The sequence below is a fragment of the Laccaria bicolor genome, genomic scaffold (assembly GCF_000143565.1).
Source record: "Laccaria bicolor S238N-H82 LACBIscaffold_1 genomic scaffold, whole genome shotgun sequence".
Taxonomy (NCBI): Eukaryota; Fungi; Basidiomycota; class Agaricomycetes; order Agaricales; family Hydnangiaceae; genus Laccaria; species Laccaria bicolor.
Window position 1 is genome coordinate 1,417,514 of NW_001889872.1, and position 26,371 is coordinate 1,443,884.

General features: G+C 48.2%; 9 protein-coding genes across 9 annotated transcripts; 2 read left to right on the forward strand and 7 right to left on the reverse strand.

Annotated features, from left to right (window-relative positions):
• Nucleotides 1-96: 96 nt before the first annotated feature.
• Nucleotides 97-1,001, reverse strand: LACBIDRAFT_301219 (uncharacterized protein; the record flags this gene model as incomplete). Its single annotated transcript, XM_001874020.1, has 2 exons — nt 97-269; nt 317-1,001. 2 exons carry the CDS (start codon nt 999-1,001, stop codon nt 97-99), a joined length of 858 nt encoding a protein of 285 aa, XP_001874055.1.
• Nucleotides 1,002-1,388: 387 nt separating this feature from the next.
• LACBIDRAFT_291721 (uncharacterized protein) lies at nt 1,389-3,514 on the forward strand (the record flags this gene model as incomplete). The annotated part of the gene is made up of 3 exons (XM_001873404.1): nt 1,389-1,617; nt 1,670-2,689; nt 2,745-3,514. The coding sequence occupies 3 exons, from the start codon at nt 1,389-1,391 to the stop codon at nt 3,227-3,229; spliced, it is 1,734 nt and encodes a 577-aa protein (XP_001873439.1). The 3' UTR covers nt 3,230-3,514.
• A 524-nt stretch (nt 3,515-4,038) lies between these two features.
• On the reverse strand, nt 4,039-6,853 carry LACBIDRAFT_291722 (uncharacterized protein; the record flags this gene model as incomplete). Its single annotated transcript, XM_001874021.1, has 5 exons — nt 6,161-6,853; nt 5,968-6,107; nt 5,868-5,934; nt 4,334-5,806; nt 4,039-4,276 (listed from the first exon to the last, which is right to left on the reverse strand). The coding sequence occupies exons 1-5, from the start codon at nt 6,838-6,840 to the stop codon at nt 4,039-4,041; spliced, it is 2,598 nt and encodes an 865-aa protein (XP_001874056.1). The 5' UTR covers nt 6,841-6,853.
• Nucleotides 6,854-7,378: 525 nt separating this feature from the next.
• Nucleotides 7,379-7,910, reverse strand: LACBIDRAFT_301223 (uncharacterized protein; the record flags this gene model as incomplete). Its single annotated transcript, XM_001874022.1, has 6 exons — nt 7,379-7,426; nt 7,480-7,603; nt 7,660-7,681; nt 7,738-7,761; nt 7,814-7,856; nt 7,908-7,910. The coding sequence occupies 6 exons, from the start codon at nt 7,908-7,910 to the stop codon at nt 7,379-7,381; spliced, it is 264 nt and encodes an 87-aa protein (XP_001874057.1).
• Nucleotides 7,911-7,990: 80 nt separating this feature from the next.
• LACBIDRAFT_320891 (uncharacterized protein) lies at nt 7,991-8,803 on the forward strand (the record flags this gene model as incomplete). The annotated part of the gene is made up of 4 exons (XM_001873405.1): nt 7,991-8,177; nt 8,233-8,288; nt 8,340-8,394; nt 8,448-8,803. 4 exons carry the CDS (start codon nt 7,991-7,993, stop codon nt 8,801-8,803), a joined length of 654 nt encoding a protein of 217 aa, XP_001873440.1.
• Nucleotides 8,804-9,043: 240 nt separating this feature from the next.
• Nucleotides 9,044-12,135, reverse strand: LACBIDRAFT_291724 (uncharacterized protein; the record flags this gene model as incomplete). Its single annotated transcript, XM_001874023.1, has 3 exons — nt 9,044-9,135; nt 9,264-10,858; nt 10,918-12,135. 3 exons carry the CDS (start codon nt 12,133-12,135, stop codon nt 9,093-9,095), a joined length of 2,856 nt encoding a protein of 951 aa, XP_001874058.1. The 3' UTR covers nt 9,044-9,092.
• Nucleotides 12,136-12,279: 144 nt separating this feature from the next.
• LACBIDRAFT_301226 (uncharacterized protein) lies at nt 12,280-12,830 on the reverse strand. The gene is made up of 4 exons (XM_001874024.1): nt 12,719-12,830; nt 12,617-12,666; nt 12,502-12,557; nt 12,280-12,451 (listed from the first exon to the last, which is right to left on the reverse strand). Exons 1-4 carry the CDS (start codon nt 12,762-12,764, stop codon nt 12,391-12,393), a joined length of 213 nt encoding a protein of 70 aa, XP_001874059.1. The 5' UTR covers nt 12,765-12,830; the 3' UTR covers nt 12,280-12,390.
• Nucleotides 12,831-16,454: 3,624 nt separating this feature from the next.
• On the reverse strand, nt 16,455-22,021 carry LACBIDRAFT_243220 (uncharacterized protein; the record flags this gene model as incomplete). The annotated part of the gene is made up of 25 exons (XM_001874025.1): nt 16,455-16,637; nt 16,694-16,769; nt 16,820-16,950; nt 17,002-17,058; nt 17,114-17,127; nt 17,183-17,257; nt 17,309-17,423; nt 17,473-17,502; nt 17,526-17,704; nt 17,754-17,805; nt 17,853-18,089; nt 18,142-18,183; nt 18,238-18,393; nt 18,457-18,558; nt 18,607-18,880; nt 18,930-18,950; nt 19,011-19,299; nt 19,347-19,505; nt 19,557-20,606; nt 20,659-21,343; nt 21,399-21,410; nt 21,467-21,531; nt 21,581-21,734; nt 21,793-21,890; nt 21,943-22,021. The coding sequence occupies 25 exons, from the start codon at nt 22,019-22,021 to the stop codon at nt 16,455-16,457; spliced, it is 4,335 nt and encodes a 1,444-aa protein (XP_001874060.1).
• A 317-nt stretch (nt 22,022-22,338) lies between these two features.
• On the reverse strand, nt 22,339-24,643 carry LACBIDRAFT_229070 (uncharacterized protein; the record flags this gene model as incomplete). Its single annotated transcript, XM_001874026.1, has 13 exons — nt 22,339-22,438; nt 22,492-22,597; nt 22,653-22,708; nt 22,761-22,803; nt 22,857-22,912; nt 22,964-23,088; nt 23,145-23,191; nt 23,246-23,395; nt 23,445-23,760; nt 23,807-23,854; nt 23,910-23,961; nt 24,011-24,178; nt 24,231-24,643. 13 exons carry the CDS (start codon nt 24,641-24,643, stop codon nt 22,339-22,341), a joined length of 1,680 nt encoding a protein of 559 aa, XP_001874061.1.
• Nucleotides 24,644-26,371: the final 1,728 nt, after the last annotated feature.

Genomic DNA, 26,371 nt, shown 5'->3' on the forward strand with positions numbered 1-26,371 from the left:
CTGAAAGCAACAACAGAATTTATGTATTATGTTAAAATAACGCATCTTATCTGATAAGAGGCGGGTATGGTATTTAATTACGACGTATAATCCAATCTAGACAACAAATGTCATTGACCTAGATTTCGATATTGGCTTCTTCACCTCTTTCTCGAGTGGTTTAGTCAGGGGAATAGGCGGAGCACAGAAGTATGGCGCTTCGTATGGCTGCGTGCGGAGAGTTTCTGTCCGTTTCTTGACAGCATTTCGGCTGAAAGCTTTCATTGTGACTTCTACACCGTTAGATTCGACTCGTCGCAATCAAAATGTTGCTCACTTTCACCCCCAGGATCGGGCGTACTGCACACTTTACGCAAAGCTTTCTCTGGTTTTCCCTCCAAACTCTCCGGTCCCCTTTTGCTCTTCTTCACCTTTGGCTCCTTTTGCCGAGAAGACGGCGGAGAGAGTTGGTCACTTAGCTGAGGAGAAGATCTGGAACGGGATATCCGTGGTTTTTCTTTAGCCCACGGGGGCTTCAGATTTGACATACGAAACCCAACGCGACTGCCGTCAACATCGACGAGCCTCCGTAAGTCATTCGACGATGGCGGGCTAGATGGCCTCTGGGTAGAGCCATAATCGGTAGTTGACTGGCTTGAACTTATTAAAAGGAATGTGGTGGTAGTAGTGGTGGAAGACTGATGATCAAGATGCTGGTCGAGAGTAATGTCTGGAACTATGGATTGAGAATGAAGAGCAGGTTCGGCCTCCGTACAAGGGGGTCGGTTCCTCCGAGGAAGGGATGGGTCTAAATGACCCTTCCTGTGCGAATTCTTAGCTGCGGCTAGAGGGGGTACCCTATGTCGGTAGAAGGCGTTCAAAATAGCACCCAGGACACTCTGCGCAGCATGTGGGAATGTCGTGGAACTCGCGAAGACAGTACAGCTCACCAGGAAGAACCCGACGGAGGCATACAGAAAGCCGACAGCGTTCACAGCAACACCCTGCGAGCGAAAGTCCATATTGACTATCAAAGCCAACGGTGATTGAAAGAGCAAGGCGTAGGCAAGGGAAGAGGGTATCAATAACGGCTTGCAGCAATAGAGGTGGAATGCATTGACAAAACGGCGGTGGTAGTTATGGGAAGAAAGTAGTGATCAATTCTGTCCAATTGCTTGTAGATGCTGGTGCAAGCAAGGTTTGGAGTAAGAGTGCTATATACTGCGCAGGCACCGGTAACGGCGGGAAGGACATGACGAGGCGATGAGGGCGGTGATTGACATTAAAGCGGCTATGCTGCTGGCTACGCAGTGATAAGTTTGCGGTGGGCCGTGTTTACCTAGACACAACTCCTCTTCCTCTCAACAAGCACCAAGTCAGTACCTACTCGAGTAGGTCGTCGCCTCACCATGGGCTTTCTTCGCCCTGCTACTCCCGGCTTCATAGTCACCCTCATTGCTACCATTCTCCTTGCAGTCGTCTCTTTCTGTGTTCCTTATTTCAAATCCATCTACTTTCTCAAAGCAGTCATCTCTGTTAGCGGCCTCAGCGGAAACATTACCTTTGGTACATTAGGCTATTGTCTTGAGCTCACCAACGGTACTACTTGCTCAAAGCCATCCATTGGCTACCAACTAGGTTAGTCCTTGCCATTTTTATAAGCCGCAGCCTGCTAAAGCGCCAATCGCAGACATCAACAGTCTCGTTGGCAACAAACTCCCCGTAGAGATACCTCAAGTAGCAGTCAAATGGTTAACGTATGCCCTGTTCCTCCATGTCGTCGCCCTCATCCTTTCCGCCGGTTCAGCCGTATTTGGTCTGTTGGCCCATGTTCGTGAAATGTCTATGACATGTTGCAGCACCTTTATTTCAGGTTTCGCAGCATCCGTTGCCATGATTGCCTTCATCTTCGACATCGCCCTCTTCTTCGTCGCGAAAGCTCGTATAAACGCCATTGGGTCTGCACAGATCGGCAATGCAATCTGGCTCACACTGGCTGCATGGATCTTACTTTTCTTCAGTGGTTGTTTCTATACCTTAGGGAGATGTTGTCTCAACGGTAGAGCCCCGCGTGGTGACAAACGAGACTGGGGTAGAAAAGATCCCGAAGCTGTTCCTCCGCCTTCTAATGGTTACGCAGAGCAACTGCGTCTCGACGCTGTCAAAGCTGAAGCTGACCGTAAAGCTCGGCAAAAGGCCGCGGAAGGGGGACTCCCAGCTTTCTATGAAACACAACCACTGACTGGTCGAGTGGAGGGTGACCATGTTTATATCGATGATGACAGCGTCCCTGCTCCAAGCTCCCCTGGTGGGCGCCCCGGTCAAGGTGGTCATTACCCTGCTGGCGGATACGTACCGGGTCAACCAGGCTCTCGTACGGTCGATGATTACTATAATACCTCACACCCGAACACGTCGGGTTCCACTACGACATATCCTCCTCAACCTAACCAACCTCATCGTCAAAATAGCACTCACACTGGTTATGCACCCTCTTCATATGGAAATACCTCGACTGCCTCTTCTCCTCCTCCTCACCAACCTCATCGACAAGCGAGTGGTTACAATGTCAATGCTGGTTATGGTGCTCCGTCGCTGACGAGCTCACCGCCGCCCACTCAACAATATTTAGCGACACCACACCAATATAACGCAGATCCATATGCAAATTCTGGTTATGATTACGGCCACACCGCTGGTGGCACATCCTGTGAGCAAACCCCCCATTGTTACATCAAACCTTTTTTTGACTAAAGCATTCGCAGATCATACGGCGGCCTCACATGGCCAGCAGCAGCCATCGAGCTACTCTCAGTATGACCCTTACAACCCCCAACCGCAGGGAAATTACGTTGAACCTTCCTTCAATCCTGAAACCTACAATAACACAAGTCAAATGGTTAATACGGCTGTGGGATACTCATCTACACCGAATCAATATTATGGGTCTTCATCACCTGCACACCCCCAACCCGAGCGCAGCTATACATTGGGCGGAGATGGCTACGGCGCCAGCACCGTGCGACCGCTAGCCGAACACAACGCCGCGTACTATCCCTATGGAGGCGAGCCAACAGCCACGTCTGTACCGCCCATCGATACAAACGTAGGGACTGTACCTGTAGTCAGAACGAGTCCCGTCAAGGGGCCGAGGTCTCATCTGGTTGTGCTCGAACCTCCTCATGAGGATCTACCACCAGGTTATGAACCTGGGTCTTCGAATGTTGTTGGACAGTGGGGGAAACGTTGAACACACTGTTTTTTTATCGCTAAAGGACTATATATTTAACGAACATCGGTATCTCTGTATGACCAAGCATCTATACCCCAAAACGAGGGTTTTTCTGTGCCTAAAAGGGGCTCAAGACAAACCTCTCTCTGCATGCATGGAACTAAATATAATTTTCTGCTGTGTCTTACGCACGGCTCGCACGTTTTCCTTGGAATAGTGGGAGAAACCCAGGCAAAGTGTGTAGGAATGAGGTTATATTTATGTGTTAAGCTACATACATACAATACAGTTCTATTTAGTTGTACTTCCGAGCATCCAATAACACGAATGCATTTTTCAAAACCACCTGGAATAAAAAAACAAAATGCGTAGTGAGTCGCGCTAAAAATACAACGCTGAGTGGGATGATGAAAAGTCAAAACAAAAGCATGAGATAGAAAGGAGTGTGATGAGTTCGTTGAACCTATAATTGCGTGCGTCGACGATGATGGCGGATAAATGGTAAAACTGGAAGGAGCGTGGTGGTGGCCGGCCAGTCAGGCATGCGATAGGACCCACTTCTAAGTCCTACAACCGGCCGATGAATATGATAGTCCGAGATAATAAAGCAAAAGGCGTGTCGCGTTAAAAATACAATGCTGGATGTGGGTGGTCAACAAAGCAGGATGATGAAAACATGGAAAGCGTGAAATCGAAAGGAGTGTAATGTGTCGTTTGAAGGTCCGACAACGTGCATCGACGATGAATGCAAATAATGGAACTGAAGCGAGTGTGGTGGGGCCGGCCAGCTAAATGATAGCGTGCGGTCGAGTGTAAAACATCCTTCTTCAGTCTAGTATGCCGTCGAATCTTCGAGCTTCAAAGACGTGAATTGACCGGACATGGTTTAGGTCCATGGAATGAATGATTTCAATGGATGCGTCTGAAAGGTTTCGCGAGTGGTTTGAGGTTTGTTCAGGGACACCCAGTGAGCTGGAGCTCGAGGGAATAAAATGGTCTGATTCCCATTCATTCTCAGAGTGGTGTAAAGACCCCAAAGGCCAATTGAAACGAGTCCGACGGAAACTGCTCGGCAGTCGTCAATTAATGAACATTGATAGAAATCAATCATGATGAACGCACCATTCATAATCCCACAGACAATCATATATTTCGTCATCACTCGCGATCCTCTCCCCATGCTCATCAAGGTGAGCAGTCATAAACTCTATAAGGCCATGCTTGCAACCGAGCAATAAATGGATATGCTTGGTGCAATGCATCTCCAGCTCGTCGGGCGAGAGAGGAATATATGTTTTTGGCCAGAGGAGCAAGCCGGACGGCTGAAAAGTATTCTTTATCGGAAGGGATGGGACCAGGCTGGGGTCCGAGGCCGCAGCTGCAAGGTCCGAGTAGGAGATACCCAGACGATCAGCGGCTTTCATGCTTAAGACTGGTGATTGGGTGGCTGGGGTGTCCAAACTTGAACGTTCGCTGCTGCTGCCGCAGCTCCTACTGCTGCTAGTATCCGTCGAAGGTGAGCACGGAACTATCGGGCCTGTTTCCAAATAACGCGCATCTTTTGGCGGGAGCGGGGGGCCTTCTAAACTCGAACGATCGCCGCTGCTTTCACTGTCGCTCGAAGTGTTTCTCGAGATAGGGATTGCGGAATATGGTATCCCAAGGCGAGCAGCAGCTTTGGCATTCAGGGTCGCGGGAGGGGGGATGTCACATATCGGGGCTCCTGTATAGGCGATCCCTAGGAGCTCTGCAAGCTTTGGTGTAATAACCGATGGATCGGGCAGATCTACATCTGGAAATGATAGTTCGCCGTTGCATGCACGAACTGCTTTCTGTCTTTTCCTCCTCCTCTTCCTGTCTCGCTTGTTTGCTTTCCACATCTCCTTTGCTTTTGAAAGACCAAGATTTGAAGCCAAGCTGGGACCCAATCCATCCTTTGTGTCGACAACTTCCTCATTGACAGAGGGGTCAAAAGGGGCAATTTTGAGGTGATAACTGTTCATTTTCTTTGTGCGGCCAGTTCCAAAAATGTCCTCCAAGAGGTCGAGGATGAACTCGGAGGGTCGTGGGTGCATGCCGTACTTCTCCCCCAGCATTCTTTCGAATATTGTCTCGATGTGGCGAGAACTTGCTGCGCGGGATGCCCAAATGGAGAGCTCAGACTCCTCAGGTTGCACGGTCGGCGTTGGAAGGGGTGTTTCATTTGGGTTATTTTGAGTCAAGGTCGCCGCGGGGGAAATCACTTGCGCGTCGTTGGACGAAGAGTGAACCGAATCTCGGTCGCTCATAAACGTCGAGTTCGCGTCCGCCCATTCATCGCTATCCGAGATTTCATCGGCCTCGTCAAACCCATCGACTTCCAAGTCAAAATCCACAGGAGCGTACAAGTTATCCCCAGATTGTCCGTGCGTTGGGGGACTGCCGTAAGGAAAGAAGACCTGGTCGTCGATTAACTCGAGTCTACCACAAGGGGTCAACACACGCCGGACTTCGACAAGGAGACGCGGCCATTTGTCATAAGGGATGCAAAGTGCAAGGTTGGCCATTCTGACAAGCTCAAATGATTTCTCGGGAAAGGGTAGACCATATTCGACGCTGAGTCAAGAAGACGATGGTTAGCGAAAAGAGGAGTGGATTCAAAGAGAGGAAAGCATACAAGTTGCCACGACGGAATTGGATATTTTCCGTTGTCGCAACTTCAGGAAGGGTAACGTCGACGAGGTCTAATCCGGTGATTGTCGAACCCTTCCACACACCTGCAGCATAGAGCATCCAGTGTCCTGGGCCGCACCCCAAGTCAAGCACGGACGCCGGCGAACGTTGTTTACTATAGTCATGAAAAGTCGGCGATCCGGAAGGGAGCAAGCGTTGCAGTAGGATATCCGTGTAGTAGTCACTATTGAAAAATAAATATCAGTGAATGCATGGAATGTAATGGAATAGACGGACCTTCGAAGGGGCGTAGACCCGTATGACTGCATATAAGGAGCCTCCTCTAAAGCGTAGGGATGCAACTTTGTGTTGCTTCGTATCCGCCACCTATTCTTTTCTATAAATGTGTCCTTTGGGTCGAGATCGACCTCCCAATCAAATGGCGCGCTCGGTTCTTTGATATCTTCAGCCGAATCCGACCCCATGGTGGCTGGGAGTAAGGAAGTGGAAGACGACGTGCATGAAGGCCCAGGAATTGCCGAGATTGCCGCATTAGGAGGATTGTTATGGGTCGCTGCAGTGCGTAACGACCCCATTGATGACTTCTTCCCAAAAACTCGTGCTTTTTTCGACGATCGTTCACCAACGTTTTGCACTGGGGGAGCTCGGCGCCATGGTTTCAAAGCCATGGGCCTTGATATCTTGTAAGAGCGCGCCTGTGCCAGAAAATTCTTGTCCTTGCCATCCGCCCCCATACTAGTGTCGGCTGAAGCGGAACGATAAATGGTACGCAGCTGAGATTTAGAAGGATGTGGCGGAATAGATGAATAAGGTGCTTCGGGATTTAAGCTAGGAAATGGATGATGAGGGGTGTCCCGTGTGGTATGCTTCTGCGGGGGGTGCTTAACTTCAGAAGGATAGGTGCACGGTGATGTAAAATTGTGAGGCAGGGAGTCAATGGCAAGCAGCAAAGTCATTGGAACGAGCTGTCTATAAAGATAAAGATAAAGTCAAGGCGTGTTCTTTGTTAGTGGCCACCGACCACGATGGCGGTACTTGTGGCTCAGCCACTTTTTCGAACAATGGCAGTTTCAAGAGTGGCCTGGAGGACTGATACGAAGTCGTTAAAAGAGGTTTCTGATTAGAAGCCAGAGCCAGCCAGAGCCGCACAGGAGGCAACGAGAGAGACAAGGCAAGTGACAGTGAATGGCGACGAAGACTGGAGAGCTCGACGCAGGCACAACAGTCCGCCAGGGTAAAGACATTGGATTTGATTTTTTTTCATTGCAAGAAGCAGCAGTAGCAAATTCGTGAGCAGATGGAAACGATATCCAATTTAGATGCAATGTCCCCTTTTTGTCGTTGCCTTTCAAGATCGCCAAATCATGATGATTGCCGGCTATCAAATTGCTCCCCAGCGCCAAATTGGGGCCATCTCCTTGTACTACATATAACTAGGCTGATATCCAGCGGCCTGCCAATTCATTCATCGACGTCAGCTGAGGATCGTTATCCTCAATCGTCATCCTTGCGTGGAGGCGGGCCGCAGGGTTGTAGCATACGCTGTAAATCAGAACGTCAAGAACCACTCGAAATTGCACCCACTCAACACGGACCTCAGTCATTTCAAACTTCACTCTGCCAATAGCTTCGCTGTCCGCAATAGCCAAAAAAGAGGAGAGAGTCGGGTGTCCTACAATCGATGCAAGCGTGTCGCGGTGCTGGTGGGTAAGCCAATCACTTGAAAGAGGCAGCTCAGTAAATTACCTCAACAAAATGACCAAAATTATGCTTACTATTTCGACAAATCTGCATGGCCTGAAGCACAAAAAACGAATATGTACGAATCCCTGTAGAGACGGAGGGGAACTTACCAGTACCAGTATACCGAGCGTGCACTGTAATAACTATGTCAATCATCCTGCTAAAAACGGCTAGCAACGCTCTCACAATGTTCCAGTTGGGTATTTGCAGTATACCTGAGCTCCGAAGACTGTAAAACGTTGTCGAACTAGCAGACTGAACAGGAGAGAGAATGACGGACCATGAGAAGCGTGTTGACGGTTGTTGATTTCGGAGGGCAACGTTGACGTTCACTATTTTTAAACTCCTTGATCACCAGCAATAATGACGAGCGAAACGAACAAGGTAAAAGCCAAGCTTGCAGCGCTCTCGGCCTCATTTGATGATCTGGAAGCCGAACTCGAACCTCTTTTTTCTCAAACACTTCCAGAAACTATCATTGGACTCGAATCTATTCAGAAAGCAAAGCTTCAGACGGTCCTCCCTTACCTGGTGTATGATTTGATCTTTAGTAGGTCTCCTTTGGTTGTTTTCGGAAAGATGGATCCTGACAATTTTTTTTCCAGTTTATCTTAAGTCGAAGGGCATAGATCCAAAGACTCACCCCGTGGTGCCAGAGTTGGTATGATAACTCTAATGGCATGCCGATCTCCCTTGACGGGTACTTCCATAGGATAGAATACGACAATATTTTGAAAAGATATCAAATGCCGAAAATCCTCCCAGCAGTAAGTCTTTTTCCTTGTTCGCTTCTTTAGCGCTCACTTGTTGTTGTAAATAGAACGAATAGAAATCGACAAGGCAGCGGCAGGCCGATTCATCAAACACGCCATTACCCAAGCGACATGGACCAGGACTGCTGCGGAAGAAGCGCAAGATGAACCAGAACCGACGCCAGCCCGAATCCCCATCAAAGTGACGAGTAAAATGGTTGAGCGCGCCGAATACGAGAAAAACCTGAAAGAAGAAGAATCAGAAGAGGAAGAGGGGCTCAAGATCTACGAGGGAAACAATGCCATGGTGGTGGATAAAGAGGCCGACGTTTCTCACATCCCCACAGGCAGAAAGCGAGGAAGGCCCATACTCGACCCTTTCGCAGGTTTGCGTTATTTGTCACTTCCGTCTTCTCACCATTAACGCTTATGCAGGATACGGGGACGATGCACCATCTCCAGCAGAAGAGTCGTCGTCGAAGAGGGTAAAGTCCACTCTTTCAAACTCTGGCCAAACATCATCCGCGAATATTTTGGAGAACCCTGACTGCCCCGTCTCTCCTGGGAGTGTGCCAGCAGATCCCGCTTCTGCTCAAACCCCCAACAGTAACGATGCTTCAGGCTCGGAAAGTCTTGTCGCCAAAACAAAGAAAGGCAAAAAAAAGAAAGGGAAAAAAATATGATGCCTAAAGCTCGTACACTTGGATTGAATATTACATCATCTCGTCAAATACAATAGCGTGGTACAAGCAAGTACTTAAATACAAAGGGCGAAGAATAGTTAGTAGTGCAAGTATAGTAAGAGAAGAAACAAGAAAAGTACATCCAAACCCAAAATGAAGCTCGGAAAAAATAAAATACAACAGATATTGTTCTATACTTACATTATTCTACAGTTGTCAGTGTTCATGTCATTGTGCGTGGGCGACGAGTTGTGTATCGATCCAGCGCGACGACCACCAGGAGTCCACCATCGAGTGGTTCCACCACGAGGAGGCGAATCGTCATACCCAAAATTGCTCGACACATTGGCGCCTCTCTTCGAAGTCAGTTTACGCCGCTTCTCTCTAGCAAGCCTGACGGCATCTACCGTCTGCCAGGAATAAAAAGTCTTGAGCACCACTCTGTGTTCATCACACTCGTCTTGGCCAACCCCCAAATCCTCGGTCTCGTCTCGAGAGTCAAGGAACATGAGCTTTCGAGCCGCATATGACCTCCATCCCATGCGAGGTCGGGTGGACACCGACAATTCCTTCACTAGGCCCTCTCCAATCCCCCGACAGTCAACGGCAACAATCTTGGAGTTGATTGCTTTCCTCTGACGATTGAGAGCGACGAACTCTCGAAGGACAGCACCTTTGATAGCAGTATTGTCGAGATGAAGAACTGTGAGGTGACAACATGACCGTATGAGGGCTAGCACAGCGGCGTCGGTGATGTTCGCTGCGTGCGAAAGGATGAGATGTTGTAAAGCATGTCCGACTTGGAATTCGGATTGCGGACCTTCAGGGACCACAGCGGGAGTCAATTCTGCCAAAACAGCATCAGTGATATCTGTTGCGTCCTCAAGGTCCAGCCGTCTTATGTATGGCGTGTTCTTCAACAGGCGAATCAGCCCTGCATCCTTTAGAACACCCCCAATCCCAGCCAACTCGAGGTACTCCAGCTTTGGGACGGAGTGGGAAAGATTCGAGCACGCTGTGTCCGACAACATCAGGCAAAAGGACAGACACAGATGCCGGAGATTGGTGGTGCGTCTCCTATACCTGTTGGAATCATTTACCTCTCTACCAAGGTCTCGAGAGGTCACAATGACTGTCTCCACGCCCAGATTCCCAAAATGTCCATATTCTTCGCATGCTACGAAGGCCTCTAAAGCTGAGTTATGCAGCTGGCGGGCATAGCTGAGATCTAAAACCTCAAGGTGCGGTGCAGCTCTTCCAAGGGCGGCCATCATCGAATCAGAGACGTTCTTGATGCCAGACAATCGGAGCTCTTTCACTTGAAGGTGTTCATTGCGAACAACAACGCCTGTGGCCCAGCGCTCAATTCCCGCTGCATCCATATTTGGGCACCTGCTCATGTTCAACGAGATCAACCCGGGGCAGTAATTCGCAAGGATATCACAAGTCGTGTTTGTGACAGCTCCCAGTCCCTTGACACAGAGTTTGCGAAGGTAGATAGAACGGGTGAGGAGATGATGGAATGAGCGGGTGCTTATTGCTGTACAGCCCTGTAAATTAATATGTGTGAGATGAGTGTATGGTAACGGCTCCTCGAGAGCCCGAAAGGAGACGTGGTCGGCAACCTCTATGAGATCTGTCGGATTAAGGTTAACGTGACCCGCAAGATTTAGACTTCGGACGAACGGTCCACCCCTCTGTGCTATCGGTAGGACCGGTAATCCTGGGAAAGAATGAAGATGAAGGTCAGCCCACATCTGACCGTCAAATACAAGGGCTTTCCAAGATTTTGAAACCTGCGAGCACCAACTGAATCAGATTTTCAATGTGACAATATAGGTGGGATCGAGTATACCCTGCTTAACTTGACAAGTTCTCTGATGCCCTTGTCTCTGCCAACCCAGCGGCCTTTGGAGGATGAGGCCTTTGCCATCGTCCAGCGCCCATCTGTCACAGCTAGCTGATGCTCTAGTGCGTGAAGCTCTACGAGAGCCTGAAGGATCTGAAGTCGTAGTTCTCTCGGAAGAACTTCGTCAAAGTAGTTTCGAATAATGATAGGAATTGGTTCAAATACGTCCGTTCTGGTGGCTGGAACGAAGTCGAGCGCTGAAAATGGGTGCGGTGATGAATTCGACCGTCCTTTTCCTTTCGAAAAAGAGGTGCGGGAAGGAGAGCTCAAACGATTTGTCCCAGCCGCAGTTATGACATGAGACTGAAGACTGATCGGATTAGGGACTGTATACCATGCACATGGTTCTACATCAACGGTGATAGGCGGTGAGAGGTCGTCAAGATCATCTCTCTTCCCAAATAAAAGTTTTCGTGTAAGATTACTCGGAGTTCGAGGTAACGCAAACTTCGACTTGAGCTTGGCAGAAATTGAAGATGATGCGTGAGACTGGACGGACAAACTCGACAGGGAACGACATCGCGAGGGCAGTCGTGTCAAATCGGGAGTGCTGGTGGTATTCGGCGCGGTACAGGGCAGCGTGGCAACAGAGCTGGGAGAAGTGGAACTTGAGGCTTCCGGTAGACAGTCGTCTCTGTGGGGAGGACTGTAAGTTGTTGTATAGGTCGATGGGCCCAGCGTCTCCAGCGAGAACCAAGTATCTTGACTGTTAAGTTCATTTCCAAAGGATAACGGGGGAAGTTCAGGGGGAGGTTCTTTCTCCTTTCCCTTGCCTAGCAAACCATCATACAAGGGAGAAGTTTGAGACGAATTCAACGAGCTCATTTGACTGGTAGAGGTCGAGGGGAGGTTGTTACAGTAGTTAACATTGGAGGAAGGAGAGGAGAAAGAAAAAGAGGATGTGTCGGACGAGTAACTCGTGGTCGCTTGAGACAGATCGAAGAGATCGTTAATGATCGTAGAGGGGCGGATGGGCATCGGTTTGGTTACTCCCTTTCCTTTTCCGACGTTGTCTCGGATGTTAATCTCCTCTTCTTCTTCAAGTTCCTCGGGTGTGAGCGCATGATGAGACTCAGAAAGTTCAGCGAGTGTTGTGGAGGAAGTGTCGTCGAGGTCGAACTGGAAGAGGCTATCAGGGCTACCGATATCTTGCGTATGGGACATGTTATGATACAATTGTTAGGAAGGAAGAGAGAAACGACGAGAACGTATTTAAGCAAGGACCTTGCCCTGGAGGCAGCCTTGATCACATAGCAGGTGGGCGCAGGCAGCGAGTCACCTTTCCAGGCTTGTTCTTGCAAAGTAGCATGGTTCAAACAAGCATAAATTCAACGGACCGACAGTTGTAATGAACAATAATAGCACAAATCGAAAACTAAGGTATGGTCAAGATAAAAAAAGGCGACGTAGATAATAATGTTAAGCAACGCTCTTCGGGTTTTCTTTCGCCTTCTTCCAGTTTGAAGTTGCAAGTTTAAACCTGCCGCGCATAAGTACCATGGACATGAAACAACAAAACATGCGTCCTACCTTTCTTGGTGCGAAATGTCAGGTTCGTCGTCCTTCAGGCGCGCCATCTCGCTTTGCTGAGAAAGGGAGCCTCCTCAAAATTCTAACACTTCGTTGAAAAAGGGGACGTGCGCACCATGAACTTGTTGAACGCTGTCAATTTCTTCTTCCCACCGCCCGACTTGGCTACAACGCGTCAGTTACGACGACCTTCACGTTGTTGAAGGGGAAAAAACACCTTTTCTGGCTGGCTTTTCTACAGCGCTTTTCGTCGTTGGGGCCATTAATGGTTGTGAGGGGTATCAATTGTTTTGGCGATGATGTTTAAGACGCGACGTGGTTCGCGTTACCTAGGAGGAGCAGGAATTTCGGAGTCAATGGTTGGTTTTGTGTAGCGTTTGAAAGATTTTACAGAAGAAAAAAAAACCTGCAGAAAAATTTGACGTGGTGACTGAAGGAAAAGGGTGTTGAGGGACATTTTGGTTCAAGTTGGCGGAACTTATACTTTACGAGAGGCATTCAAATGGCAGCTTCGATCGTGGATATGCTGGGTCCCCCGGACACCCTAGACGCGTCAAATTTACCATGATTGCCTATTAGTGCTTCGTCCTCTTCCGCACATGTCCAGCATAGCTGGAGACACGTACGTCTAAGCGTCTAACAAAAGCAAAAATCAATTGACTTTTTGTAGGAAGAGAGGAATATCCTTTGAATCTCCCATATCAGGGCCAGGACCCCAATAAGCTATCTCTTACCTTTCATGTTCCCATTGAACCAGGCGCGCGTCCTACCACAACACGTTCTGACATTATCTGAAACAGTTTATACCGTAATGCGAGCGGTGTATGTACGAGCGGAACGTCAAGCTACGACTCAGTTGTCCTCGGCGCCGCTGGCCTGTCCACAAAAGCTATCCCATCAACGAGACCTCTTCCACTTATGATGCCAGTCGTAGCAATCAAAAAATTCCGCCCTGAAAAAAGGAAAAAAGAAAGCGGTATTAACAGCGAGTCGCAATTAATTTTGACTCAAAACACTTGCCTCGGTTCTGTCGGGCTACCCATCTCAAAGCTGCGATTTCGGTGTGAGTGCATCCACCCAAGAAGAAGACCACTGAGGTCGTCGTTTGCTCCCGAAAAGCGGCTGTTGTAGAATATCTCAGCAATTGGATCGGAAAGTAAGACGAGAACTGACTTGTTGAACTTGGGGTTGGCAATCCCGAGACGCCATCCTCATGATGTGTTTGAAGAATTTCCACAGTTTCCCCTGGTATGGCGGCCATGACATCCTCGAAACCTTTCCAACCCACGATAGGATGGGCCTGGACTTTCCCTACGGACAGATTCTCCTGTGCAGGAGCATCATTCGTTGATTTCTCCTTTTCCGCTGGGTTGCTCAAAACTCCCCCCTTTTGGGCAACACACTGAATCAGTCGAATGCTGATAGGAGCATATCCTGAATAGACGAAACTAATGTCATTCTCGACCTCGTCGAGCGCTTCAGGGCTGTCGTCAATCAGAAGACGTAATGATTTCCGAAGAGACGCAAATGGATATTTCAAAGAGGTAACAGCTGGCGGTGTCGACGCTGGCAGAGGACTAGGTAATAGAATAGCGAGCGGTGGAGCAGCCAGGGACAACAATAAGGGCATCAAGTCATAACCATATGCCTGATGATTCGTGATCAGCAAAGTGAACGTAAAGGTAGAAGATTGAAGAACCTGGAGCATCTCTCGCTTTATATTTTCGAGACTCTTCGCTTTAATACCACCAGCTGTTAAGCTAGCAAGGCATAACAAACGAATGATTGTTTGCATTTCAGCACCCTGTGCTATCATATCTTCTATTGACGTGATTTGCGCAGTAACTTCATACGAGGCCAGAAGGTCTGGAATTCTTGAGTGAGTTGCGTTCAGTCAATTTCAGATTGTTACCGACTTTGTTGAATTTCCAAGGATCTGTTGAATTCTTCTGTTCTTGTCAAGGGGAGGAGCAACTCCGACAATTCAGTGTCTGGGGCAACGTCACCGAAAGCAGTTTTAAGAATCAAGAGGAAGGCTCACGAAGCCGTAGAGATTGATGCTCAGTCTGAAGTCCCCCGAGCTTCCCAACAAAGTCGCGCAACTGGGCAACGGTTTTCGCTTGAAGGTTTGTCTAATGGAACTTGGATCTGGGAACGAAGTTTTGAAACAGATGGAAGACATACCTTGTAATCGCCGTCGAGGCGGCGAGCGACGTTGTTCAACTTCCTCCCAACAGATGAAAAATTAAGATCTCGTAATTCAGCAAAGAGAGGGTCCGTGGAAGTTGACAAGTGGTGTTTCTTTTTCGCCTCCTTCTTGACGCTTATCACAGGCGCCGTAGTAGCCGTTGATGTTGAGGGATTGCTGGACGATGGTGCAGGAGGCGTCAACAGAGAGATCGGTAGCTCAACGTGGGCTGACAAAATTGGATCAATCAGTACGTAAATGCTTGAGACTTTGAAGCGACAAACAATTCTTTATCCCAATCAGTTCGTCTACAAGTCCTTCATACGTGAGTTGGGTGAGAAGCGGTGTGATCATGTCAACGCGACGATCCAAGATGATGAGAGAATCAATGCTTGTCGTCGAAGCCAGTACAGCATCTGATGCTGAAGCGTTTGTGGCCTTCGATGTGGAACGCGTCAGCAGTTTGGCCAATTTCTACGGTTCGATTGTCAATTAGGTAAAGCACACAAAATTAACGGCTTACGTTGGCGTAGTCACCCTTACCAACTATTTGCGGGAATGGCCCATAAAGCCTTTGCAAGGTAAGCAGTGCCTGAGATGACTCGAAGATGACGGTTTCATCTCCATCCTATTCTTTGCAGTGGTCAGAAGATAAACTTGGCTTGAGGATATAACATAACTCACAACCCAGATCTCCTTGAAAGCGTTCTCGTGCTCCAGAGATATTACATCATCATCCAGAGGTATGAATTGCAAGTTGTATGATGATATAGTAATATCGCCTAGCACTCCCTCCTCTTCTAATATTCGCGATACAAGCGTCGATAGACGGGGAACGAGAAGCAAGGTGTATATATGCTTTCGTGACTCCTTCGCATGTCTTTTGATCTGATCTTGTCCATAGTCAGCTAAAGGGCAAGCCAGGTGACACATCCATACCAGCAATTATCTTCATGTGCTTAATTACCGGACGACATAAATATACAATGTTCGTCGTGGTTGATGTCAACGCTCCCGATTCTAGCCAGAACATCTTGTCCACAGAGTGTTGCTGCAGATAGAAAATACATTGAGGATGATTGATGACACAGAATAGACGATATTTGTAGTGACCTTGAGTAGCGACACCTCAATCACAAGTCCGAGTGGTCCTGCTAACGATGCGTCGAGAACAAGGGTCTTTGCACCATTGACCTTCCTCAACCCGTTAGTTGTGTCTGGCGTGCATTTGTTGGAACACTAACCCCGTTCAGTGCATCTACTAAATCCTTCTTGGCAATCTCTTTTAGCAGGCTCACGTCCAAATGAGCTTGCGGCCTTTGCGATGATTGTTCTCCAGACGCCATTTCGTAACGGCTGATAGACAATATGACAAACTGGTCTGATCATGAATTGGGTCTGAAGTTACACTACAGTAAATCTGTTTGGTTGGAGTACGCCAGACAAACAAGCTGAGTGCAATGGTACGCCTGTGGCCTCGAGCATACCACGCCTTGACTATCCTACCAGCACCTCGGCACCCTATGAGTCGGCACAATTTTGATCGTGCAGCTTCCACAAAACAAAAATAGGTGATCCTAGCTCTAAGTCAATCCAATTTCCTTTTTTTCCGTCAAGCTAATATGGAGGATTGAAAGGATCCTATTTTTTCAAGTTGTCACGCAACGTCATGCTTGTCCTCGTGTGGTGTGCCGAGGTGCTGGTATGTAATAGTAAATGAGTATAAATGCCGGCCAGCAACATATGTTACACAGTGTCCAAGTCACTAAATTGAATTACGCCGGACACTCCTCCCTTTCTTCTTTCCTCCAGGGTTTATTCCTCCTATCCCATTCATGAATGCTGAGGGAAGTCTTCCTTCCTTGTCGAACTTCTCAAGAATGTCCATTGAAGCGATGTAGCCCTGTTTTTGGATCTCTTCAAATTTCCCGAACTGTAAAGTTCCATACTAAAAAAAACGGTCAGCCGACTTAAAGTATTCTCAGCACAGGGAGAGGAACCGACCTCGTGGACTGGCATCTGAATATAGAGGCAATTCTTGGCTACCTTCGCCTCTTCAAGAGTTTTGACACTGGAAACACTGCGTCCCGTTTAAGTATCACATAATGCAGTGGTAGAAAATGTACGCACTACGCCAGGCGACTTTGTATTTCAGTAATTGGCGGCACGTGACGGGCATTAGAGAAGGGGTTCCAGCGATTGATGAGAAGCCACCAGCCAGAAACTGTATCTCCAAAATTTCTCGGAGAGTTATCATCGAGCTAAAATTCAGGAAGGTGAATGTGCAGCTCAGATGAGAGTCAAGAGCATACCGAGCCCACGTCAGAAGCAAACACCGCGCTAGCACCCATGGAGAACATAGCTGCCACCTGAGAGCGTGTGATTCTATAAGAGGGAAAGACGGACAATGTAAGGCTTACTCACTGGCAGATTATCAACTGTAAATCGCTGGAATTGAGAGGTAGATAGATAGTATCAGCTGTTCAAACTCACTGTATCCACCATCAACCAACAGACTGCCATTGTCGCACAGTGGCGGCAAAAGTCCCACTAATGTCATAGAGGCACCTACATTGAAAGGCTCAGCCGTTTTGCTCCTTCAGCTGCCATTTCACGTACGGATGAACCTCCATGCATATCCTGTTTCATGAATTTCCATCCGAGATGTCATGATGTTGGTCGTATTGCAGAAGTAAGGTAGCCACATATCTTCGATATGTAAGTCGTAGAATGCCTGACGCAACGTGAGCAAGACAAGAGTGGGCAAAATTTGACTGTATTACTTTGTACAAAGATCGATTGAATTCATGTCCCTGCAAACAAAGATGAAAAGTACCGTTATTTCAAAAATTTCTGCACTCGCCGTTGTGTAAGCAACGATTGGATAGGTTACATCAGAGAGAATTCTCCAGATATTACCCATTCTTCCGCTGAACTGCTTGGCTCGACCTACTGTCCTGAGCAAGTCTCCCTCGCGCGCGTACAGACCACCGATGAAGGCGCCAATGCTTGTGCCTTTTGTGGTGGTCAATAACAAGGATTATGTAAAGGCTGAATCACTGACCAGCAATGTGATCTATCGGGATTTCAAACTCTTCAAGAGCACGAATAAGACCCTAATCCACCGTCACGTCCAGCTCAAGGTGCAAACAAAAATATTCACGATATGTGCGATCCCCCTAGCTCCGCCCCCTCCCAAGACAAGGCCAATCGATCTTCCGCATATCCTCCTTGCCAAACGGGAGAAATCGTTCGTGTGTGGTAGGCGTGGAGGTCGAAGGTCTGTTGTCCCTCCACGGTACTTCTGAATTTCGCTTTGAACTTTATCTTTTAAGTTTTTCAGCGCCGTAACTGCGTCCGGATCCTTATGAACAGTAGATTTCGGTGGCAACACCAAGCCCTGGAAATAGTTATAGAAAGAAAAAAAGAGATAAGGAAGCGGTTTGACGTACCTCCATTTCGACATGTATATGCTGATGAACCCACGGCCGATTCTGAAAATAAATAAATAATCCAAGCGATGAAAAGTAATAGTCAGGAAGAGCTACCTTGAGCCACTCGCGGGTTGAACCAGGAACCACGGAGCGATCAGGATGTAACAGGACAAGCTCCTTACGGGCTGTTGTCTTCATAGATAAGAGCAGACGTTCATATTCTCCAATGCTTGGATCATCCCCCATACCAACCACCATAACACAATCAGCCTGGAACAAGATTTCAGATATTTTCATGAGCAAGACAGAGGCTTGAGTGGCAACCCCACGCACCTGTCTGATGCAAGTCTGGGTCCAGGAACTATTAACTGGCGAATCTGCGACATACAAAACGGTGTGAAACCGTTGCTCTTGATCGGCCAGCCAACCCGCAGACTCCGAGAAGGATCAGATCCGAGTAATAGACGGAGGTGAAATTAATACCTTGAGCTTCCCCATCCGAGTAAACGCATGGCGCCCGAGATGATGAGAAATAATCGCTTGGTTAAGGTATGATGTTGAAGCTCCTATCCCTTCGAGTGCACTCTGCAACTTGCGGGCGAAGGCATCAACAGGAACGTTGCGAGACACCGGAAGAACGGCGACTGTCTTCAAATTTGTGTTGTTATGGCCGAGTTCTGCCGTTGATGTCCTCCCTTGGGCTAAAGATGTTGAGTCTACTTCATCGCGCACCCGCGAAGCAATCATTCGGAGCAGTCTACAAACAGTGAGCGGGAAGCCGTATTGCAAGCAACATCATCACGTACTGTGCAGTAGTTTGTGGGTTGCTTTGTGGAAACCTTTAGTTAGCCTGGGTTGTGTCGTGTTACGCTAGTAGAAGGACTGACCGTGCCGAAATTGCGTTGAAGAGGGTTTGAGGCATCCGAATGAGCTCAGTGTCGCGGATAGCATGAACGGTGTTCCTTCTGGGTGAACTGGTAATAACGTCAAGTTCCCCGACTGTATCACCTTGACCAAACTCTCCTTCAATGGTCACCCCACCCTTTTCAGATTCTGATATGGCTCTCAAACGTCCGTTAATGACGATGTAGAAGCTGTCGCTGACGTCATGTGGCCGCCAGAGTACTTGACCAGCGTTAACTTGCATCCAGTCCAAAGAAGCATCAATGTGAAGGACTGCAATAACATTAGAACTATTGGATATGTATGAGCGGACCATATACCTAGAGGAGAAAGCATTGAGATGAGACGCTTTGCCAGGGTGAGCAGAACGATTGGACGCTTCTCGAGTATTCTTTCCAACGCAAGGAGGGGTAAAAAGCCAACGTAAGTGTCCGTCTTCGCCTGGATGTCGACGTATGATGCTGTGTTGCAAAGCGACGCTGTGGGCTAGCTTTAAATTACAATCGTTGCATTACAATCACTCCACTGACCAAGATATCCGGCAATCCCTCCAGGTTTGACTGTGAATAGCAGCTTTTTTTCGGGTTTCGAGCTCCTACCACCCGGAGTCCTCCAAGGTTCGGAATCGACTGAGTCTGGCATTGCATCGGGGCGAGTAGGAGCAGCGGCTCCATCCTTATGTCCCTCGTCTGATGGCAGGAGAATATCGAGAAAGCCTTCGATAACGTAGAAGAGCCCCGTATTCAACTCTCCGACCTTTGCTAAAGTCGAACCCGCCGCAAAAAAGAGAATCTCAACCTCATTATCGAGTCCACTAAGATGATTTCCTGAAGGTAATATCGATGAGGATCCTCCTGTTGCGCTTGATACGTCATCACCCAGATCAAGGAGGGAAAGGGAACCAAAGGGAGAGCTAAAACCACCCGAGGGACGACGATGTTCTGTAGCAGGAAAAGCAGGGGACGCTTCAACAGAATCACTGCCGCTGAGAGGAGGTTGGAGAAGCCCAATAGACTTCGCGATGCATGACATGACCTCCTCTCGAAGATCAAAGTCTTCTACTGACCAGTGCGACGACCGTGATCCCTGGTTCATTTTGCGGCCAAGATCTGCATCATCAGATCCTCTTGGGAGCCCTGGTGTATTAAGGGTGCTGAATGTTCTTAAGGGCGTTCGAAAGCTGTCATGAATGCTGCTTTTCGGCATTAAAAGATCACCAGGTTGCACCATAGTACGCGAGGCTCGCATCGGTGGAGATTGACCGTTGGAAATTTTACGAGTTTGAAGAGTATCGTCCCCCGCTGCAGTTGATGGTTTCTTCAGTTTAGGCAATTCAGATGTCGTCTGCGATGGTGACTGGGTGTAACTGAAATAGTCGCTATCGGTTTCTGTAGTACTCGAAGTGGAAGCATCGAAACGGTTGCGAAGGTATTGGAGGCCCCCTCCTTCATAAAACGAAGCCGGAAGAGGGTGGCAGGCAATATCATTAATAGCCTTCTCCGTTCGAAGGACCTCGCTTGTCAGACCCAGGTACTTGTGAGCGGCGTTGAAAGTAACTCGAGAGAATCGTGTCAGGATGACTGCAATGAACCGGTTAAAACTTGACACTGACGTAAAAGTGGATATAATAACCTTGCACGATATGGCCAGTGGCTTTGGGGAACTTTTTTGTCAGCCTGCGGAAAGCTTCTGCAGGGATCACAGCAAGAGTCGTATCCACTGTTGCCCGGGCGACCACCCCTCTATGAGCAGGAGTCGGGCGAGAGGGGCCAGAGGGTATAAATGGACGCATTTGCTCAACTGGGGGTTCATCTTGGTGCCCAGGAGACATGGAATTACCTCGAGATGACCTGGAATGGTCTGCATGCACTGTCGACGCCGTCGACGACACCGAAAATCGGCGAGTGCTAGTTTTCGTCTTCGATTCCAGATCGAACTGCGAAACATCAGAATTCGCTCTATGTGACCGGTTGCGGATGAATGGGGAAGGGTTGCTTTCAAAGCATGCAGTATCGTCAACCGAAACGCCAGGGTACTCGTCCTGCCAGCTCATCTGCACATCCTCAGTAAAAAGGCTCAGGATTGTGAAGAGACTTGATAGTGTTCCCCCGCTTCCCACTTCGTTCAAAAGTTGATAGCCATTCATATCCTCATCGTCCCACAAACTCTGCTGAACCTCTGGGGAGTGACCGGTCTGGGCATAAACTTGAACCATGCCTTCTACGACACAATAGAAGCTTTTGTCTTGGCTCAAAGAAAGGCTGTCCCCCGCAATGAGCCTCCGCGTCTGCAAGTGTCTAGCGAGTTCGTGAAACACCTGCGATAGTCGTTGAGCGGTACGGACATCGAGGGGTGGGCAACAGTGGACAAACAGGTTTTTCAAGCTAACGTCAACGTAGTGAGTAAAGAGCTGCGTAGTAGGCAGACCCGAAGCACTCACGAAACCGAAAACTCGTACAGCCTGCAGGAAATCGTCTAGGTAGTTGTGGAAAGACGAGGGTGGATCTGTCACCCATTTCAGCATCGCATAATAGAGAGGAGATAAAAAATTGACCCGTATTGACATCTGGGTGAAGCTCGTTGATATCTGGTTTGACTAGAGGAGGCTCTTTCAACTGGGTGTAGTCGTTGAGGTAACGAAAGCGTATCCAATAGTTTAGAGCAACAGCCGAGACCCCGAAGAAAACAGCGAAGTTCCAGAAACCGAGCTGAGAACGGTGCAAATGGTAAATGTGTGACCGAGAGGTTGCAGAATGAGAAACGAACAGTTAGAGTCATGGAATATGAGAGCACTGCATACAGCAGTCGAGGAACAGTAATCGTCGCAAATGCGACGAGGGATTTCGCCCACGACAAAAGCCATACTATGAAAGGGTGAATTTTAGTTATGATGCATGTCCCAATCCCAGAACTTACAGATGACCCAAAAACTTGCCGACACTAACGAAACCAAAGGATGCCTGTCGATGGATTCGGTAAGAACTTCTGAATCCATGACGGTAGCGACGCAAAGATGTGAGGCGAATCGGTGATGAGGGCTATATAAGAGACGAAGAAGTCGTCGCAAATGCGGGCAGTGGATATGGTCAGGGTTGGGTCAGGGTGCTTCAGAGACCACAAACGTCATTTTGGGCCTGGTCAAACATGTGCATCGGATAAGCAACCCGTGCGCACAACGAGGAGGGAAATTTTTTCGACACGTTCCTGCCTCCGTCAATGAGCTGCTTCTACAACCAAGGCCTTTACAATTGGAAATGTATATACAAGACGTCCTTACATATAAACGTTTCTACTAGCTTGAGAGGTCAATTTCTAGAAGGAGTGCTCTGTCGAGTCCTTTCCAATTGCGGAGGTGCTAGATGATCCCGATGAGACGGTTTGCAGAATGCCGTCAATGTAATTGGCGCCACTCCTGAACAGGTAACTCAGTGAACAGAACAGGGCTGCTGACAGCCAGGTACGCACCATTTCTGATGTGTCAAGACATCGCAGCCAATGTCTTTTTCTTTACGTTGGATCAGCTCGACATACGCAAGCATGCCATCCTCCTTATACCGGGCAGAGAGTTCCGCTTGAAAAGGACGATAGGTCTGAGAACCCAACTCAAATCTTGATGCGAGACTCACCTGTTGTCACCGCATTACTGTGAAGGCCTGCCAGCGATATAAGTTGAAGGACAAAGCTTGAATTTACATTAGCAGGTAGCAGTACGAACAGAAAACAAATAAACATACCCCTCCTTTGCAAGCTCCCAAACGAAGGCCTTGAGGTTGGCGTCTAAAAGGCGATGAGTTAAGGGTCATGCCTAAACAAACAAAAAAACAGGTCACCCGTGAAGCCGTGTTGAGACCAGTTGAAGCTTGGACTCAGATTATACACGAACCACCTGGCGTAATATATTATATGGGTCCCAAGCAATAAGAGTCGAGGGGCGTACTTTCCGGGATACTTCTCTCTAATCTTACGAGCAAAATATCTGGCCTGTTCAAGATTCGGTGATTTCGTTTCCAACCAAAGAAGGTCCGCGTAAGGAGCAAAAGCCATAGTACGGTTGATTGCGGCCTAATGAGTTGCACATCAGACAAAGAAACAAAAAAAAAAACAAAAAAAGGCTTTACCTCCACCCCTCCTGTGTAGTGGTAAAACCCTTCTCTAGTTCGGGGTACTGCAAACATATCCTCCTTCAAAGCAATAAACTGCAGCAAGGAATATCACCTACGGTCACAATCCCAGTAGACATTTTCTCCCAGAATATCAGCCGCAACTTCGCGAGCCTCACTGTTGGACTTTCCTGTTACCATTGAGAGGTACTTTTTGTAGGCACCAGTTTTATCGACTATCTTCGATTTTTTTATAGCAGTTTCCACAGCTTAAAAAAAAGATGAGATTATTTTATGGGACTACGGCGAAAGTCTTACCCTGATCAAAGGTGCACATTTCATGAGACTCAGTCCATTTCTTCTCGATTTGGTCCACCTGTGCCCCCGTTGCGCCCTGGGCCTCTGCTTCTCCTAAAACCTGAGCAAGAGACTTGCTTCCTTTGGCTGTTGTACCCAGAATAAATTGATGATCCGTAACATCCACATTGGACGAGATGAGCTTCCCGGACTCAGAGTCTGTGCGTGCTATAAGTAGCATCGTGGATTTCATCAAGTCAAGCTGAAACCTCGAGGCTACAAGGCGAGATATATGTGTTGAGGTTGGTACAAGAACTTTCCCTCCCAAATGACCGCACTAGTGTAGTTAGAAGGGGCCGTTTGGGCAAAAACGGGTCAATTACCTTCTTCCCGCCATGTAACTGATCTTCTAAATGGATTGCAGAAGCGCCCTGTTTCCCTCGGACTGTTAGTCGCGTAGACGCTATTTAAGAAGTTCTTATTCACAGATTCCGCAAAGAGTTTGACCAACTTCATGACGGCGGAAAGACCACCGTGTCTAGAGCAGATCAACAATGAAGGGGGTGTGGCGGACTTGGGTGACATACCCTGTGTCTGCATCAGCAATAATAGGCCTGAGGTAATCTATCTGCTCCATTTTTGCGCGTTGTTCTGGTGATGCTGACATTCGCTCATCATAATGTTTCTTGTCATGTAATTGTTGGGCGCGAAAAATTCGATGGACTTGATTCGGAACAGTCGTGTAGGGGTAATCTCTGTTGATTTCCTTCAAAATTTCGTGGAGTTGCAACATAACTATTGACTTACCCCAAGTCCGGCCCGACTTCGTTGTTTCCAGTAGTTAACACGCTAGAAGCTGCCCACCCAGACACGTATACAACCTCTTGATGACGTGCCATCTGGGTCATTTGTACCGGGTCAATGGCACCCATAGTGTGTACTGGTTTTCCAGCATCCGCAGCCGCCGTCAGTAGAGCAAAGAGCTTGTCCGCCAACAAGCTAGATGGGATAGGCAAAACAGGGAGAGAGCCTTGTTTCGAGGCAACAGAAGCTGGGGAATACGGCCTCTTGATAGCAGCGAATCTGGGTTGAGCTATAAACTCTGTCATTTCACTCTTGCGGGCCTCGAAGACGGCTGTCTCGTCATCAAGGGAAAGTGGTTGGACAGGAAGAGCAGGCACAACTTGGGCCGTTGAAATAAACCTCACGACATTGGACATGAATCCCAAGCTCTTCCGAGAACATAACATATCGGGGGAGCGTCTAACAAATGAGATGCAATAATTATTAGACAACTTGGACGCGTTTGGCGACATACCTTACAAGAATCTGCTTTCAACGCCTTCCGCGAGTTGGCACAAATGATAAAACCTGTGGGTTGTGTTGACGCTTCTTTTGTATGAGGTCAGCCGGAACTAGCATCTAGCGACCCTGCCGATATATTTCCAGCTACGAGTGGTGGCTTGTTTGTCAACAACGTCTAATTGCGCAGGATACTAACTCGCCTTCAACAACACTTTACATACATTTCCAATGCCACGCAGTAAACGAAATCGTTCTCTATCCATTGTGTCTGAGAGCAGGAAGCGCTCCAGAAAGTCAACTACGCAAGAGGTTATTCTTATTGACGATTCAGATGACGAAGACGACTTGGCCGCCATTTTGGCACAAATCAAACAACAGGAAGAAAGTGAACGACTGGCCAAGGAGTTGCAAGGCAGTTGGAACGATGCTTCAGGGTCTAAGATCCCAATGCTCATTGATGAGGACGACGAAGCATTGGCCAAGCGTTTGGCTCGAGAATGGGCAGACGAAGATGAAGAAATCGAGATTTCTTCCATCCAGCCTGCGGCGATAGGGATGCCGTCGTCGTCTAACGCAGCTTCGATCTCGTCACAACCTTCACTTGAGATTCATAAACCCCAGAAAGCGTCCGATCATGCCCAATCGCCTGACAGAAGTTTGATTGCTTTCCGGCAGCTATTTACAACTACGAGAGCATGTAGCAAGTGCGGGAAAGATGTACCTTCCCCTCGCGGTCATGTAAGACAAATGATTTTAAGAACAGGAAGTTCTGATCGATTTTTCAACAGGTTATGTTTACGGGTAGTGACCCTCTTCCACCCAGTCTGACATCGCTCTTACACGCGCCATGTGCGGCATGTCGAACCAACCATTGTAGGGGTTGTTTCACTGTCATAGATTGTCCACCTTCGTGCAAAGGTCTTGCAAAGAATTCGGCGTGCTCAGTTTCCCGATGTTGCGCCGAAGGACGTGCTATAGCTATTTTCGAAACTTTGGGCGGCTTCGACCGACAATACAATGGCGAGCGCGCGACCTCTGACTCTCGAGCTTTAGCTACGTTATCCAAGAAAAGGGCAACAACAACTGGAACTGTCGGACCCGGAGGCACCGGCTATGGAACAGATTCATACGGTGGCTACAGGGGTCGAGGAAGGGGTCGTAACCCTTCTGCTTCCGCTCCGCGCACTTCGAGAGTAGAAAAGCTTGCTGCGCACTGGGAAGAGATACTGGTTCGTTCTATGAAAATACTTACAGAACTCTTACCAGCGCCCTACTCGGAAATGCCGGAAATGTATGATATGCTACCGCATGCATCGATAGGTCCACTTTTGTCGATTTCTCAAATACCCAACCTCCTTGCGAGCCTGCTTTGCAACGATTCTGTGACCGATTGGATATCTCGAAGCGAGACGTATCACGCAATGTTATCTTTGCTGCGGAGGTTGGCGGATTGTGAATTGACAATACAAGTTTTGATTGGGCAACGCCATGAAATGGCTTCCAGCTGTGGTCTTGAAACTTGGATGTGGGAAGAAGGTGAAATCACCTGGAGAATGGAATCTGGGGTAGTGGAAACCTCGGCTCCTCTTCTAGACTTTTTCAAGAAATTGACGAAGCAGTCTGAGGCGTTTCTAAATGGCGCG